The sequence below is a fragment of the Onychostruthus taczanowskii genome, unplaced genomic scaffold (assembly GCF_017590055.1).
Source record: "Onychostruthus taczanowskii isolate IOZ18803 unplaced genomic scaffold, ASM1759005v1 scaffold98, whole genome shotgun sequence".
Lineage (NCBI taxonomy): Eukaryota > Metazoa > Chordata > Aves > Passeriformes > Passeridae > Onychostruthus > Onychostruthus taczanowskii.
The window spans coordinates 1,992,089-2,007,624 of NW_024507879.1; the positions used below are offsets into that span (position 1 = coordinate 1,992,089).

Sequence of the window (15,536 nt, forward strand, 5' to 3'; positions counted from 1 at the left end):
CCTCCGTACCCTTCTGACACCGTGATGTCGAAGTAGTCGCGGAAGGCAGACGCCTGCACGATGCTGTAGGAGATCTGGTTGTTTGGAGGGGAGTCCTCATCAGATGCCTAGGGTGTGAGCAGAGGGAATACATGGGCATGGGAGCTGTGCTAGGGAGAGCTGAGGGGATGGGAGGTGCAGGCTGGGCCCAAGGAGACTGGAAAAGTGATGGAGGGAGCTGTGCCCATCAGGGCCCTGAGGGGATCTGTAAACCAGCCTCCTCTCGCCTGCTTCTCTCATGCAAGAAAGAAACTGATTGTTGGGACCTGCTTTGGAAGGTGTCTGTTAAACCCATCACAGGCAGTGATCATTTTAAACTGACAGAGAGGGGTTTAGATTAGATATCAGGTAGAAATTCTCCCCTGTGAGGGTGGTGAGGCCCTGGCACAGGTTGCCCACAGAAGCTGTGGCTGCTCCATCCCTGGAAGTGTCCAAGGCCAGGCTGAATGGGGCTTGGAGCAACCTGGTGGAAGATGTTCCTGGCCATGGCAGGGGGTTGGAACTGTCTGAGCTCTAAGCTCCCTTGCAACCCCAACCATCCTGTGATTCTAACCCACTCCTGTCCCCCTCCTGCACATCCCAAGCGGAGGAGCCACGGCAGTCCCTCACCCGGAGCCTGACCACCTGGGTGACAGAGGGCTCGTTCTCCCGCAGGGCCCCCAGGTAGGCCTCCTTCTGGAAGGTGGGGACGTTGTCATTGACGTCCAGGACGTTGATCCTGACGCGCCCTGTCGTCTCCTCCCCGCCGCCATCGCGGGCGATGACGGTCAGGGTGTAGCGCTGCGTGGTCTCAAAGTCCAGCCGAGCTGTCAGGATGATCACACCCGTGTCCTTGTCCAGGGAGAAACTGAGGGGACAGCAAAGGAAGGGGAAAAAGCCTTGGTGACCACACACTGGAGAGGCAGCAGCCTGACAGCGTGAAGTTCGTGACTTTTGTCTGCAGGATATTAGGTCCCAGAGCACCTCCAAGAGCTCCACACAGCTGAGCAGTGAGCAACCCTCAGTGCTGCTCCACAGGCAGAGAAAATGGGTGCAGAGACGTCCAGATCTGTTCTGCTGGGCAGCCCATGTATGCTCCCCAACTTTCCACCACAGGTGTTGCTCCAGGGCCGACAACTCGCTGTGAAACCATTGACTGCTCTCAAGCAGTGCTGGTGCCTGCAGCTCCCAACTTAGCAAAGCAATTAAACATGCTGATTGAACAGGCATCAGGCATGTGCTGAGCTCACACCTCTGGGAGACAGCACAGACAGGGGATCATAAGGCATCTCACAGGTGGGACATAACCAGTGCCTTTAATCGCCCTGTGACTGCCTACTGGGGATAGAAGAGGATTTTGGAGGATCAAACTCCTGCCAGTCAGTCACACTTACCGGTCAGGGTCATCGCTGAAGAAATAACTGACTTTCCCATATGTGCCCACATCATTGTCAGTTGCCTGGAAAACATAAAATTTAATTAATAAATGAAGATATTTATGGAAACGTTGCATTGAACACACCTCTGCAGACCTGGTGTGCTGCCATTTATCCCTCAAGAGCTGCAGGGCAGAGGCTGTTTGCACTCCCCTGCTCACCCCTGACTCCCAGCCTGCCCTAGCTAACAGCCCTCCATCAACATTCCTCAGCATCTCTCCCAAAACCTTTGGCAGTGGGAAACTTTACACCTACTTACTTTCCCTGACACACCATGCCAACCTGGGAAGCACACCTGAAATAAAAATCCCCATGGATAATTCCTAAGGGCCACCGTTCCTTTCCCCGTGAAGGCAGAAAGCTGGGACTCTGCAGCCACAGCTCCTACCCTTCCCTGTGCATTCCAGAGCTGTGTGGGGCTTGCATGGCCTGGTTTTTGGTAGCAGGGAGCCACAGAGGTGGCTTCTGTAAGAAGCTGCTGGAAGCTTCCACCATGTCTGGCAGAGCCAATCCCTGATGGCTCTGGAGGTGGACATGCTGCTAATTGGCCAAGGCCACTTAGAGATTATGGTAATGCCTCTGTGATGACAGATTTTAGAAGAAAAGCAGCTGGAGGAGGCTGTGCTCCAGTGGAAGACCCAGTGGAGAGAAGAGTCGTGCTCCCAGGCTGGAGCAGCCTATCCTTGGAGGACTGCACCCCATGGAAGAGTGACCCATGTCACAGCAGTTTTGGGATGACTGTGTGCCCGTGGGAGGGACTCAGGTTGCAGCAGGTAAGGTAGGAGTGCTGCTCATGAGATTTGGACCCATGCTGGAGAAGTTCATAGAGAACTCCCATGGGAAGGACCTCACTGTCTCACAGGGGAAGGACTCCTCTCCCTGAGCCAAGAAGAAAACCTCGAGTGATGGACTGACCCAAACCCCTACAGCCTGTCCCCTGTGCTGTCAGTGGGAAGGAGTGAATAAAAGGGCTTATTTTTAAGGGCTTATTTTACTTCTCATTATCCTCCTGTGATTTTGTTAGTAACAAACTCACTTTGTACCTGCCCTTGGAGTGTTTTCTCTCAGTCCTTATCTCAACTCATGAACCCTTTGTTAAATTTTTTTCTCTCCTCTGCCCAGCTGTGGCAGGGGAAGGTAAGTGAGCAGCTTTTGTGGGTGCCAGTGTCAAACCACAATAAGAGTAGAGGAATAAAAACCTATTGCACTTCAGAATGGCCCCCCAGGTAAAAATACAGATCTGGAAAAGCAAGGAATAGTGATTTTGGTCTTGCTTTCCACAAGGACAGCCCTTCTGGGGGTGCAATCTGCTGCATTCCCACAGATGGAGTGGCTTGGGATGCTGTGGGATGCACCTACTCCACTGGCAGCTGCTGGAGCTGGAGCAGGCTGGTCACGGCTAAATGACCAGCACCTTCTGGGGAAGGTGTTCACAACTCACTGTGTCAGCTCTGGATGAGCAAAGCAAGATTTATTTGTGTTTCAAAGTCTTTGCTCTAATGAATATATAAAATATGCATGAGTGGCAGCAGGAAAAAGGAGCAGAAAATTTTATTTTTAGGTGAGGAAAGCGGAATGCAATCCCCAAAATATCCTTTTTCTCCCCCAGTATATTTTCTAAATTGAGTCCTGTCTGGATTACTTAGAGACCAACAGGTCTGTGAAGAAGCAGGGTCAAAGACACATTTTATGTCCAGATATCAGGAAAAGGTTGTATTTTAGGAGTGGCATGGAATACAGCCTGTTCCCAAAACTTTCCTGATTTATTGACAGCCTTGATTACCCATGACAGCAGAGTAGGAGCTTGAGCACAGCTTTACCCCCATGTGCTGCTCCCATGCCACACCACGGGGTGACAAAGAGCAAAAGGCAGGATAACCAGACAGGATTATTTAAGCTTTCCTCCCCAAACACCTTCCCAGGCTGAGAAGTGAACTCCTGATGCCTGCTGCCAGCTGAAGGGTGCTCTGGAGGATCCAGCCTTCCAGACCTACTGATTTTGCTGATTTTCCTCTCTACCGCTGCAATGAGATTTCCTTTCCATGGGCATTGGAATTGTGTTGGGTAAAATGCAACAAATCTGTGGAAATCTGCCTGGAGAGATGCCCAGAGAGCGAGCAGCACCCACTCCTGGGGGACAAGTCCCTCTGGAGTCCATCTTCCCTCCCAGAGGACATCCCTGGAGGTGCTCCATCCCAGGCAGAGCGTGGAAACTCTTCCATATGGAAACACTTGGAGAGAAGGGTGGGGGGGTCACCCCACCATCTGCCCACACCAGAGTCCTTCAGCCAACTCATTCTGGGGTTAATCCCCCATCCTAACACCTGCCACCAGCCCCTTTTTTGGGTCCTCTGTCCCCAAAATCCTTGAGCACTTCAAGGATATTTAGCACTGCCAGCCCTCAACCTCCAGCCAGGATTTTTCCTATCCATTACTTCTGTGCCCACAACTGCTGTGAATTCCTCGGTTCCATTCATTCCTAAGTGGCTGGTGCGAGAGCAGAGCCCAGAAAAGCATTTTCCATGCACCTGGATGGGCTGGTGATGAGATAATGATTTACAGGGGGTCTGACAGTCCCAGAAAGCACAGGCAAAACGAATTCCCTTCATTTGGCCCCATACAATTGCACTCGTAAGTGCTTATTGCAGTGACAGACAACACTGGGAAAGTGTAATTTTCTTCTGACGAGGGGAAAAAAAAAAAAAAAAGATAGGGAAGGAGGAAGGTTAAAAGAAGGTTAGTGGGGAGGGAATGGGAGCCCTGGGGAGAGAGGAGCCAGGAGGGTGGCTGGACCACAAGCTGTGATGACATCAAAAGTGCCAGTGAGGCAAAAAGCACCTCTCCTGAGGAGCCAGGAGGATGGGCAGCCTGACTCTGCCCCATCCACCACCTCACCAGCCAAGCTAATTAATGTCCCTGATTTACACCAGGGAGGGGGAAGGTGAGGTCGGCTGGATGGCTTTCCTGGCAACTGAACATCATGGAGATAATGCTGGGCAATGGAGCAGGTCAGTTGAGCGTGACAGGGAACATGCTAAAAAAAAAAGCTAAACCACGCACGCTCAGCATATTTAATTTGGGATCTTCACCTGTTTCTGCATTACCAAGCTTTTTCCCCTCTAAGGGTAAAAAAGGATGCTCAGCTGCTTAAGCCCCTGGGGAGGCAACACACACTCCCTTTGCAGAGTGATGCCGAGGGCTGTGAGAGAGCACACGTCTGCAGAACACCCCAAATCCCACCGAGCTGTCAGCAATCCCAGGGTACCAGCTGTTTTCCTGTGGCTTTTCCCAATCACTGATTTGTTTTCCCCCCCCAGCATGCAAGCATCCATCCCCACAGCCCGGGGAGGAAAGGCAGCTGGCTGGAAGTTTCTCGGGGTTCCACCTGGAGAAGCAATCAAATGGCTTTTACGGCTCTCCTCTCCTGCCTGGAATATTAAAGTGGGATTTGCCCACTGGAGCCTGCAAAAGGGCAGGAGGAAAACGCAGGTCCACATCTGTACTTTTATGAGCTGTCACCAGCACAGACCATTTCTAAAAAAATCCCACATTTGTGCAGCTAAACTCTGGGAGAGTGGCAAGAAGAGGAAGCCTGGATAACCCAAAGGATTAATTTACTGAGCTGCAGCATGGTGTGGGCACCCAGCACACAAATCACACAAAAATACCCACGGCCTGGCTCTCTGTCCGTCTGCACAAATATTTGGGATGTCTCCTTTTGTCCCACCAAGGGTCATCACATCCACCCTTCCCCACCCGCAGGCCAGGCCAGCAGAGCAGGAGACAAAAGCGAGGAGCTGGCGAGCGGCTCTGCTCTCGTGGGCAAATCTGCAGGAAAGGGCATGTCGTCCAATTTGTTCAGGAAACAATAGCAATGTTTGACATGTCATCAGGATTGATGGAGCAGAAATTTACATGGGAGAATTCAGTTTTAAACAGCTCCACGGAGCTTCACCCGGTAATGGTTTAGACATTCATCATCCGCCAGACCCACTCAACGACTCCTTAAACTGCCGGAGATTAACTCTACTCGCAGCAGCTTCAGGGAGCACGGCAGGAGGAGTCGGCAAGGGCTTAAAGAACCAAGAAGAGCCTTCAGGTGGCTCAGATCCCCCACGGAGCCCCTGGGACGGCAGTCCTCCTCCCAGAACTGTCAAGACAGGGATGAGCAGCTGGAAGTTGGTTGCAGGGGTGAGCAGAGCGCATTGGAATGATGATCAGGGCTGCCATGTCCTGCCTGGCTGAAGAGCCAAACCCTTCCCACCTTTCCCACCGGAGCAGGTCCCAGCTCTGTTTGTTCTCCTTCGCCCTTTTTGTTTTCCCTCCCTCACATGCACAAAGAAGGAAATAAAAATTGATGGGGAACAAATTGCTTTGGCCAGGAGCTCTCTGCTTAAAAGAGTTGTGGCAGGAAAGCAATTACAGGACGTCAAAAAGCTGTCAGGCTCCTGGAGTGACCGGGCAGAGCCTCGTCCCTGCCTGCTCCAGCAAGATGCCTGTGGCTTGGGAAAGCAAACAGAAGGAGGATTCCCACCTTTTTTTTTTGTTTTCTGAGACAGTGAGGCAGATCTAGTTGCTGCTTGGGGCTGACTGGGCGGCCACAGGCTGCTCAGACTGTGGTACAGGAATTCCGTGGTGGGAAGCCATGCCCTGGCATCCGACTGATTTTTGGAGTCACCAAAACCTGCATGTATTAAGTAGGCAGCCATCCAAATATCCCTTCCTCAAGGCAACCTCAGGTCCCAGGGCAATAACAGCTAACTGCTGGTAGCCACTGGGATTGGGATTTGATTTGTGATTTGGAGGAGACAAATGTGAAGGGCCAAGGGCTTCCATGAGATGCAATCACCGGGCTGTGAAAGCTGAATGGAAAACCAATGGAAAACCTACTTAAAGTTATTATGGAATGACTTCAGTCGGAAAACAGCTCTTTTGTCAGCACTGCCTGGCCTGGCCGTGCTCTCTCCCAGGCTTTTACAGAGAGTTTGCCCGGTGGGAGGTGGCAATCAGAACCGGTGGCTGGCTGGCACTGGAGCCCAGTGGCTCCAGTGATTAGCTGGGAAAGAGGGAGAGGGGAATCAAGGCAATGCTGGGCTGCCACCGCTTCCCCAGCAGCTCCAAGCCCTGCCCAGGGCCAGCCAGATCAATTGGCGCTAATGACCCCGGAGGGCTGCGCTGAACCCGGCTAGGGGGGAAAAATAGTCAATCAACCCCCCTGGGAATGGCAGAGCTTTTCCCCACCTCTTCTGCCAGCCACCAGGGAAAACAAGAGCCTTCCTGATTGTGTTTTATAACAGCAGCCCCTGCAACATCAGCTCCACACAGGCGAGGTTAACACTTGCCTGGGCAGCCGTGATTTAGCAGGCAGTGATTTACTGTAGCCAGGCTGCTGGAATGGCTGGAGACCAGGCTTTAAAACACCAGGTGACAGAAGATGGCCCAAAAGTGAGATAAACAGGCTCTTCCAGCGTGGGTTTTCACTGGTGACACCCAAGCCCATTTAAATGTCCACGGGTTTTACTGGAGCTGCGTGTGAGTCCTCCACTAATGAACTGCATTGATTTCATATTCTCCTGTTGTCCACCTAAATGGCAAGTGGCACATCTCAGCGATTAAATAACCCCACAATTGCCTGGCCTGACATCTCAATCACCTCGCTGTTGGGTCTCTAATGAATTTTACAGCCCAGCAAAATGGAAGAAATTAAGGTCAAAGTCTGGTGGAAGAAATATAAATTCTCAATGATCACTAAAGTGTTTGCAAGCGCTCTGGGAAGCCGATCACGCCACCCACCATCTGCAACTGCACCTCACCCAGGTGAGAGGCCCAGCAGGCACAGAGGGGATAGAAACAAAGGAGGAGGGATGGGCTGAACAGGTCCTTGCCATGAGATGGATATGAATGTGTTGCATCCCAGCCTGCAGAAAGGGAATGGCAAAACCCAATTGATTTGCTCATCTAATGGCTCCCGAACACCCAGTTCAGTCAAATTACCATCCTCTTCACACACCAACCTCAGCATGTCAGCAGCACCAGGGGCAGCTCAAGGTCATCTGTCCAGGGGTGACACAGTCTGCGTCTCAGTGTCACTCAGCCAACAGCACTCCCTGAGTGCTGATTCCTATGGGAGCCTTTTGCTTGAGGAAACCATCTTGGGTGCTTTGGGAGATACTGAGGGCAGCTTTGAAAACAGATTAAAATCCCAGGAGTGTTGGCTCTGTAGGAGCTTCGTGGGTGTAAAAGCATGAGGAGTCTGGGAGAGGATGCATCAAGGTGAAGACAGTGATGGCCCTAAAGGGACTGCTGAGAAGGAGGTGTGAGGCCAGGGTGTTCACATGGCAAAGAGCATCACCTTGGGAACATTTCTCCCTTGAACTCTCAGCCACATCCCAAATCACCAGGCAAAGCAAGCAGCAAAGGAAAACCACCCAACCCCATCTCCTGCTGGGAACAGTGAGAGGCATGGGGGGGAATCCTGCTGCCTGGTTTGTGCAATTTGGACAGGAGCAGGGCTGCATTTGCTTCCTGATTTTCTTTCTCCTCTCATGGGCTGAATTGTTGGGTTTTTTCTTTTTTTTTTTTTTTTTTTTTTTTTTTTTTGTTTGTTTGTTTTTTTTGGGTTTTTTTTGTTTTTTTGGTTGGGCGGGGGGAAGGGGCCAGGCTGTGATTTTGTTTTGTTTTCCCACCTCTGCTCTAGCTGTGCGTTTTTCCTGACAGCTCCATCAGGACAGGGAGAAGCTGCACAAGCTGCAATAAGTGTCTCTCTCTCTCTCTCCCCTCAGCTCTCGGGCTGTCATGATTCCTATTCCACCCCATTTCGGTCTCACGGATTGATATTTAGATTAAAGAGATAAACACAGCCAAAGAGCACTGGGCCCTGACAGAAAGACGAGGACTTCAGATCTGTCAATCACTCCTGGTAACTCCCTCCTCCCCTTCCCTTTATTTACAGAGCTGGCTTGATAAGAATATTTAATGGGAACAAGGAGTGCAAGCATATTTTTATACTTGTAAAAACCCAAGGAGCACGCAGGAAGAAGCCAAGCCATTCATGTTTAACTTTCCAGGCAATTTGGAATCATCTGCTTTGATTATTTAACTCTTTACTGTTTCTTGTGTTTGCAGTTTTCCTCTCCTCTTGCAGATAAAGGATTCAATTTTCTTTTAAGCGGCAGGGAAATTGGAAGAGATTTTGTTCTGTTTAAGCACAGCTGGAGATGGAGCACTGGGGAGGGGGGATTGAGAACAACAAGATCAATTAAGATGCTGACAGGGAGGGAGAGCTGTGTGGGCCACAGGTGGGGAGAAGGGCTGGAAGAAAGGACAAAGCCCAGGCTTGGAGGACATCAGAAATGTCCAGCTGAGAGTTCTCCAGCCTCCATGAGCTGCTGCTGAGCCACGCTTTCATATTCCCACCAGTGCCCTCTGGATGCCCTCCTGCTTTCTTAGATCCTCTCCGCACATCTGAGCCTCTGCAACACCCAGGCTGCCCCAGACATTTGGCTGGCAGTCCCCAGCTACCATCACCCTGTCCATTCCTCCTCTGCAGCAAGGACTTTCCAGGATATTTTCCATCCATATAAAGCAGAAGGAAAGGAGGAAGCTGGGCTGGGAGTCCTCCCAGTGTTTCCCCACCCTGAGCTTCCATAACCCATGTGAGAAGGCAGAGGAGGTGCAAGGTACTCCTAAGGTAGGGGGGCAGGTGACTCTCCGCAGAGCAGGACACAAACTCAACCCCCTGAGCAAAACGTGGAGGGTCAGTCAGTTGAAGAAGTTTGAGAAGCCCTGTGCTGCCCTCATGGTGGCTCCCCTGCTGACCACCATGAGACAATGGGCTGCACCAGCCTCTGTTCCTAATGCTGAGAGAGGACCCCATGGAGGGGCCAGGGGATGGTTTATCCCACTCTGATTCCCCATGGAAGATCCTTGGATGCCTTTTTATCCATCCACTGATTTGCAAGGTATTTCCCCACCTCAGGTAGGGGAAATACCCCACCTGAAGGCAGGTATTTCCCTGCTTTCAACGGCTGTGTCCTGATTCCATGCAACCTTCCCAAAATTAGGAGCAGTGTAGGTTTTCTCTTGTGGCTGGTCCACAAGCCACCATCACCACGTGAGAGAGAAACAGAGCTCAGGGTGAGCCTCTCACCCACCAGCACCTCAGAGCTGCAGCCTCCACTACTGCCTTTGCTCCCCAACTGCTTCTGCCCCCCTGCATTCATTTGTTCTTCAAGAAAAAGGGGAAAGAAAAGCTTTGGAGATCACCAAGAAACAACAGACAGTGGCAGCTCCACAGGTGCTGGGGGACAGAGAGCGCCCTTGGCCACAGGGATGGTGGGAGGCAGGGTGGGGTGAGTCCTGAAGGGAACCAGAAGAACCCCCAAAGGCTTGCAAAGCCTCATTCTACCCACAACAGGGCTGGGACAAACCCAGAGGGATGCAACTCTCTGGGCATCCCACAGTGGCTTTGGGATGGCTGCAAAGGAGCGTGATGGGATGTGGGAGCGCTGTGAGGGGATGCTGGAGCCCACAGACCATGGCACCATCCCTTCCAAACTCAAAGGCTGATGGCTGATTGGGAAGGTGATTTGCATCCTAAATAGCTGTTTATTGATGTCTGCAACTCTCTTTGCCAGGGTGGGAAAAGTACATTATTACTTTCTTGTTGACTGGCGTTTACAGCTGGCTGGAAAGAACAGGAAAGAAAATCAGGCCGGGATTGATTTTCCCATCCCCAACAGGAGGCCAAAGAGAGATGGAGGCAGCAGAAGAAAACTGACAGCTGGGTGGTAAAGGAGAGGAACTTTGCCAACCAAATTAAAGGTTGATTTAATGAGGAGAGTAATGGAAGGTTAATTAGCACATTTACTTCATTAGGTTCTTACTAACAAGGCTTCTCCAGAGGAAGTGCAGTGGCAGGGAGGGGGAAGATGAGAATCCAGGTGAATGGATGTGCTGGGGATGATGTTCAGGGAGGGAACAACCCATGGAGGGTAGGAGAAAGGGACTGCTCAGGAATGTGAACCCTTATGTGTGTGTGTATATATAATATATTGAATGCACACACAAACATAAGACTACACAGGCTAAAGCATACCAAAAACACAGGGACACCATCTCTTCACCTCCTCCATCAAATAATCTGAAAATTTTAGTCCAGATTTCATTAAAAAACCAGGGAAAGTAGTGGGGTTTTTTTACACACAAGACTGCCTTAGAGATCCAGGTTATCAAGCCCCAAGGGAACACGGTGCTTATTTTACCTGCCTTGCCACATATCACAAGACACAGAGAATCATTCCTGTGCTGAAATTGATGCCTGCTGGTTGAATTGGGCACCAGAGTTTATAATCTGAGGATGGCTGGAGATGTTCACACTGTTTTTGAGGGTCTCCAAAAGATAAAAAAAGTGGAAAGCCCACCAGCAGCTTGCCCAAAAGTATTTTTTTTTTTTTTGTTTTGTTTTTTGTTTTCATGTGTGTGTGTGTGTGTCTGTATTTAAAGCTCTGGTAAGTCTTCAAATCCATTTCAGACTTCCTGAGGGTGGTTGTCATCAGGAGAAACCCAGCCTCACCCCAGGCCAGAGGTGTTTCAGGGCACGGAGGACACCAAGGCAAGGCCGAGCACATAACCTCACAGGGTTTTGGGAGGAGACTATCCCACAGAGAAGGAAGTCATGAACTCAGCAAGGATTTGGGACAAACAGCTACACAACCATCCCAGATGATGTGGTTTCCAAAGCATGGCTCATCTATCTGATCCATGCCTGACCTGGCTGGAGTCAGGAAGAGCTGGCAGGACAGGATCAGGAACAGCAGGGGCTAAAGCCTGCTGGAAGGTGCTTGTGTGGGGCTTGAAGGAGGGCAAGTGGGCAATTCATTCCCTGCAAGCCCCTCCATGCCTCCCTGTCCCACAATGAGGACTTTTCTGTCCCGTTACACAAAACCACCCAAACCCATGGAGAAGAAGGTGAAGAAGGAGGAGCACCCCCTAAAAACCTCCATCTTGCTTTATATCTATTACTATATTCTAAAACCTTAAACTCTAAGTTTCCCACCCTGTGATATCACACACTTTTACTCAAACTCCACACCCACAATCCCAGTTCCATCATTCCATTTTGGAAGCCTTCTCCACGGCCTCAGGTCACATGCAGTGTTCTCCTGGGGGTCAGTGCCTGGCAGCACAGAAAGTCTGAAATTCTCAGCATCAGGGTTCCAGCAGGGAGAGCAGGAAGGGGGTCAGCAGCATCCCCCCAGCCCTCTGCTGCTTGCCAGCCAGCTGATGGAGCCCAGAGTCACTGATCCCAGCCTGTGCAGCCAAGCCAGACCGGGGCAAATAAAGCGGAGAGGAGGGATCACGGAGCTAGGATTACTTTCCACACTTCCCTGGAGAACCATTTTTCTCCAGACACTTCAAGGCAAATCAAATGCATTGTTGTGTTAAAAACAAGTTACTCTTGGTTTGTTTGGGCTTTAATGATTTTGGTTATCGGAGCTTTTCAGGAGGACTTTGCTGTGCAGATCTGTGGAGTACGAGGAGCTTAAGGAGATCTCCCGCCCCTTAATTCCTGCCTCCTGCTGTGTCGTCTTAGCCCCCTTCCCCATTCTCCAGGTCTAGCAAATCCATCAGCAGCTGGAGCACAGCTTTCGGAGGCCCCTGGCAGCTGCTGGCAAAGCAGCAGTATCCAAAGGAAGGTTTGGAGGGGCACTGTGCTCCCTGCTGTCGCAGCCTGCAGCTCTGCAGTGAGGCAGGACCCCGAGATTCCACGGGCTCTGCACCTTCCCTGAGCCTCCCGGCCAAGCACCACCCCAGGGACAGGAGGGCAGGCTGGGCTGAACTGCCCCTCCTCTCCCTGTTGGAGAGAGCTCACTGGAAGCTGGGCTGGGTGTTGGTGTCCTCAGAAGCAAGGCCATGTTTATGTAGCTTCTTCCAGCCAAAAAAAACTTGCCAGCTGAAAGCTCCCTCCTGCTCTCCCCCTGGCCAGGTTGCAGAAGAGCTCCTCAGGGGAGCCCCACCAGAACAAGCCCAGGGGACTGCTTCTAAACCCTTCACTGCTTCCAAACCCTCCACTGCTTCCAAACCCGCCATGCCTGGCTGAGGAAGGAGCAGAGACCTGGGCAGCTATGTCTGATGCCAGAGCAGCACCAGTGCCCTTCACAGCCATTGGGCACGGAGCCCTCAGACTGCCCTTTCTTCTCCTGTCCCAGCTGAGGTGCTAAAGGAGGGCTTGTGAAGCAGTGGCATTGCTCCCAGCTGCTGGCAATGAGCCTGGAGCAGGATGGAGAGTAACAGGCTTCTCCTGCCTCTGGACTCAAGCACCTAAGGATTAGCAGAAGGTGTCCCTGCCCACAGCGGTGGAGTTGGAATTAAATCAGCTTTAAAGCTCCCTGCCAACCTAAAGCATTCTATCACTCTGATCATGGCTCCAGTTGGGCACAGCTATCCATACCCCCAGCATGGTCCTTCCCCAGAGCTTCCTATCCCAGAGCCCCACACCCTCTGCCCCGAGCCAGAGCAGGCACCACACCTCACCACACCTCTCCAGGGTCCATCCTTCCAGCCTGCTCCTATTAGGAAAGCCAGCACCCATCAAAGCCACTGGCCACCAGCAGGCAGGACCTGGTGGGGCTGTCAGAGCCCCAGTTAATTCAGGGTGCAGTGTATGCTCTCTCTGCCTCGTTCCTGGAAGGCATGAAGCTATACTGGCTGCCTGCTTGCTCAAGAAGTGTGAAATTCTTTCCCTGACCTTTTCTGTTATGTTATTAAAAGGCTTCATGGCCAGTTGTTTCAGAAAAAAAATGTATTTCAATATCTGGTGGTACTGGGGCAGAACTGGCCCATCTCTTCAGGATGAGCTCTGCTCACCTGCCTGCTTTGCTCCTGCTTCACAGAAGGTGTTTGCTGCTGTGTGGGACCTCCAAGCCTTTCCAGCCTGCCTTTTCCTGGCACAGCAGGGTAGGGAGAAAACGAAGTTTGTATTAAGAGAGGTCTCTAACAACTGCAGAGGCCTGGACAGGCTGCTTATCCTTCAATCATCACGGACGTGCAATGGACATTTAACTCCAAACAGCCATGATTTATGTGGCCTGGAAGCTTAGGCTGGAGTAAGGAGCCCTTCACAATGCAAAACCAGGAATGTCTGGCCTAAGTGGCTTATCACATGTGTAAACAGTCATGGAATCATTAAGGCTGGAAATGGCATTGAGTCCAGCCATGAACCCAGCACTGCCAAGCTCACCACACACCCACAACCAATATTTATGTGTTCTTTGAACACTTCCAAGGATGGTGACTCCACCACTTCCCTGGGCAGCCTTTTCCAATGCCTGACCTTTTTTTCTGTAAGAAACGTCTTCTTTTCTCTGAAGAAACTTCTCCTAATATCCAATGTAAACCTCCCCTGGAACAACTTGAGCCTCTTTCCTCTTGTCCTGTCATTGGTTAACTGGGAAGAGAGCCCGACCCCACCTGGCTGCACCCTCCTGTCAGGGAGCTGTGGAGAGCCAGAAGGGCCCCCCTGAGCCTCCTTTTGACCAGGCTGGGCCCCTTTCCCAGGTCCAAGAGCATGGAGGCAGGGGAGAAGGCTGCCTTTGGGCACACTGTGGGCTCCCTGTACAGGGCAGGAGCTGTTCCCATGGAGCCTGGCCTCTCCAGATGTGCTTGTGCAAGCAAATGACCACCTGAGCCTAAACAATAAATGCCATTCAGGCACAGAATTAAACAGATGGATGGATGGACAGGGAGATGGAGGGAATGCTAAGCAGAGAGCAAACAAAATCTTAGAGGGTGGACAAGGTTGTGCCGTGCCAGGGAAGTGGCTCAGCTTTGACCAGAAATCCAAGGATCTGAGCCCACTCCTCCCTGGGCAAAGGGAAAGAGGCAGGGAGCAGAGAGCAGGCAGCAGCTCTGGGTCCCTGCTGGCTGTCTGCACTTGGGGTTGTTTTACAGTTGATTTATACGTGTAACAGGCAATGTTTCTCTGCTGTCACTGACATGAGGAGCTGAAGTGCTGTAGAAACAAACGGCCATTTTTCACAGCAAATGAAGTCTACTTGTTCTTTCCTTTTGCCTTTCCCTTTCAGCTGGCCATGCTGAGGGCAGCCTGGAGAGGGTGGCATTGAGGAGAGCCTTTTCCCTCCTTTCCTCCACACAGCCCATCAGCCGCAGCCAAGGTGGGATAGTCAGGATACACTCGCTGGAAGATGGACAAACAGCCCATGGGTTTTTGGGCTGCTGGGAGCAACTTATCCTCCTTCCCCAGAACGTTGGCTGGGCAGAAGATCAGCGACCTCCCCTTGCCTCAGCTCCTGTGGTTTTAGCTGCTTGTCTCCCTGCCAGGAAGGTGCTGCAGGCACTGCTCTGTCCTGCCAGCTGTGCCTGGCCACCTCCAGCAGCAGCTGGCACGAAGCCTCCTGTCACCCTTCAGCAGCAACTCACCCAGCCCACGCACTCCCCTGTTCATCCCTGCTCACCAATTTCCTTGACCCCACAAGCCAGCTGATTTATCCTTAGTACCCTGAACCCCACTGTCTCTCCAAACTCAGACTTTGCACAAAGAAGCACAAAAAGAGAGAAGCCAACAGAAGTCCCCTTTCATGAGGATGTCATCCAGCAGCCACCAAAGAAGTGGGCATGCCATGTGGCTGGCCAGGCTTCCTCCAAAAGCCCATCTCTAACCCCTATGCGTGAATATCCAGGAATATTCCTAAGCAAGTGGAAAAGAAGGAAGAAAAGGAGAGGAGGTATTTATTAGCAAGGAAAGCAGGCTTTTTGTCTGCAGCACGTGGGACAGGTGGAGAGACATGGCAAAGATGGGCAGCGACCAGAGGGCTGCAGCTCAAAGGCCGCAGCAGGAGGAGCTGGTACTTTACGAGGGTTGTTAAAAGTTTGGGATCAGCTGGGAGGGCAATTTGGATTTCAGCACTAATTGCCTCCATTCTGATTTACCATGGAAGATTCAACTCCTGGCATTTTGTGTTCGCTCTGAAATGCTGGCATAGCTGGAAGTTGGGGAAAGAGGAGACGCAGTAACAATCTCATTGTTTAGTGTCTGACGGCCTGACTAGCTAAACATCTGCT

At 51.5% G+C, this 15,536-nt stretch overlaps 1 protein-coding gene across 1 annotated transcript in view; it reads right to left on the bottom strand.

Moving 5' to 3' along the window:
• Positions 1 to 15,536, bottom strand: part of CDH23 (cadherin related 23) — a 177,989-nt gene that overhangs the window by 58,713 nt on the left and 103,740 nt on the right. The window contains exons 13-15 of the mRNA XM_041427243.1: positions 1,413 to 1,477; positions 649 to 886; positions 2 to 107 (exon numbers count right to left, since the gene is read on the bottom strand). Coding sequence (XP_041283177.1) covers positions 2 to 107; positions 649 to 886; positions 1,413 to 1,477 — 409 coding nt within the window. The remainder of the gene's footprint in view (position 1; positions 108 to 648; positions 887 to 1,412; positions 1,478 to 15,536) is intronic.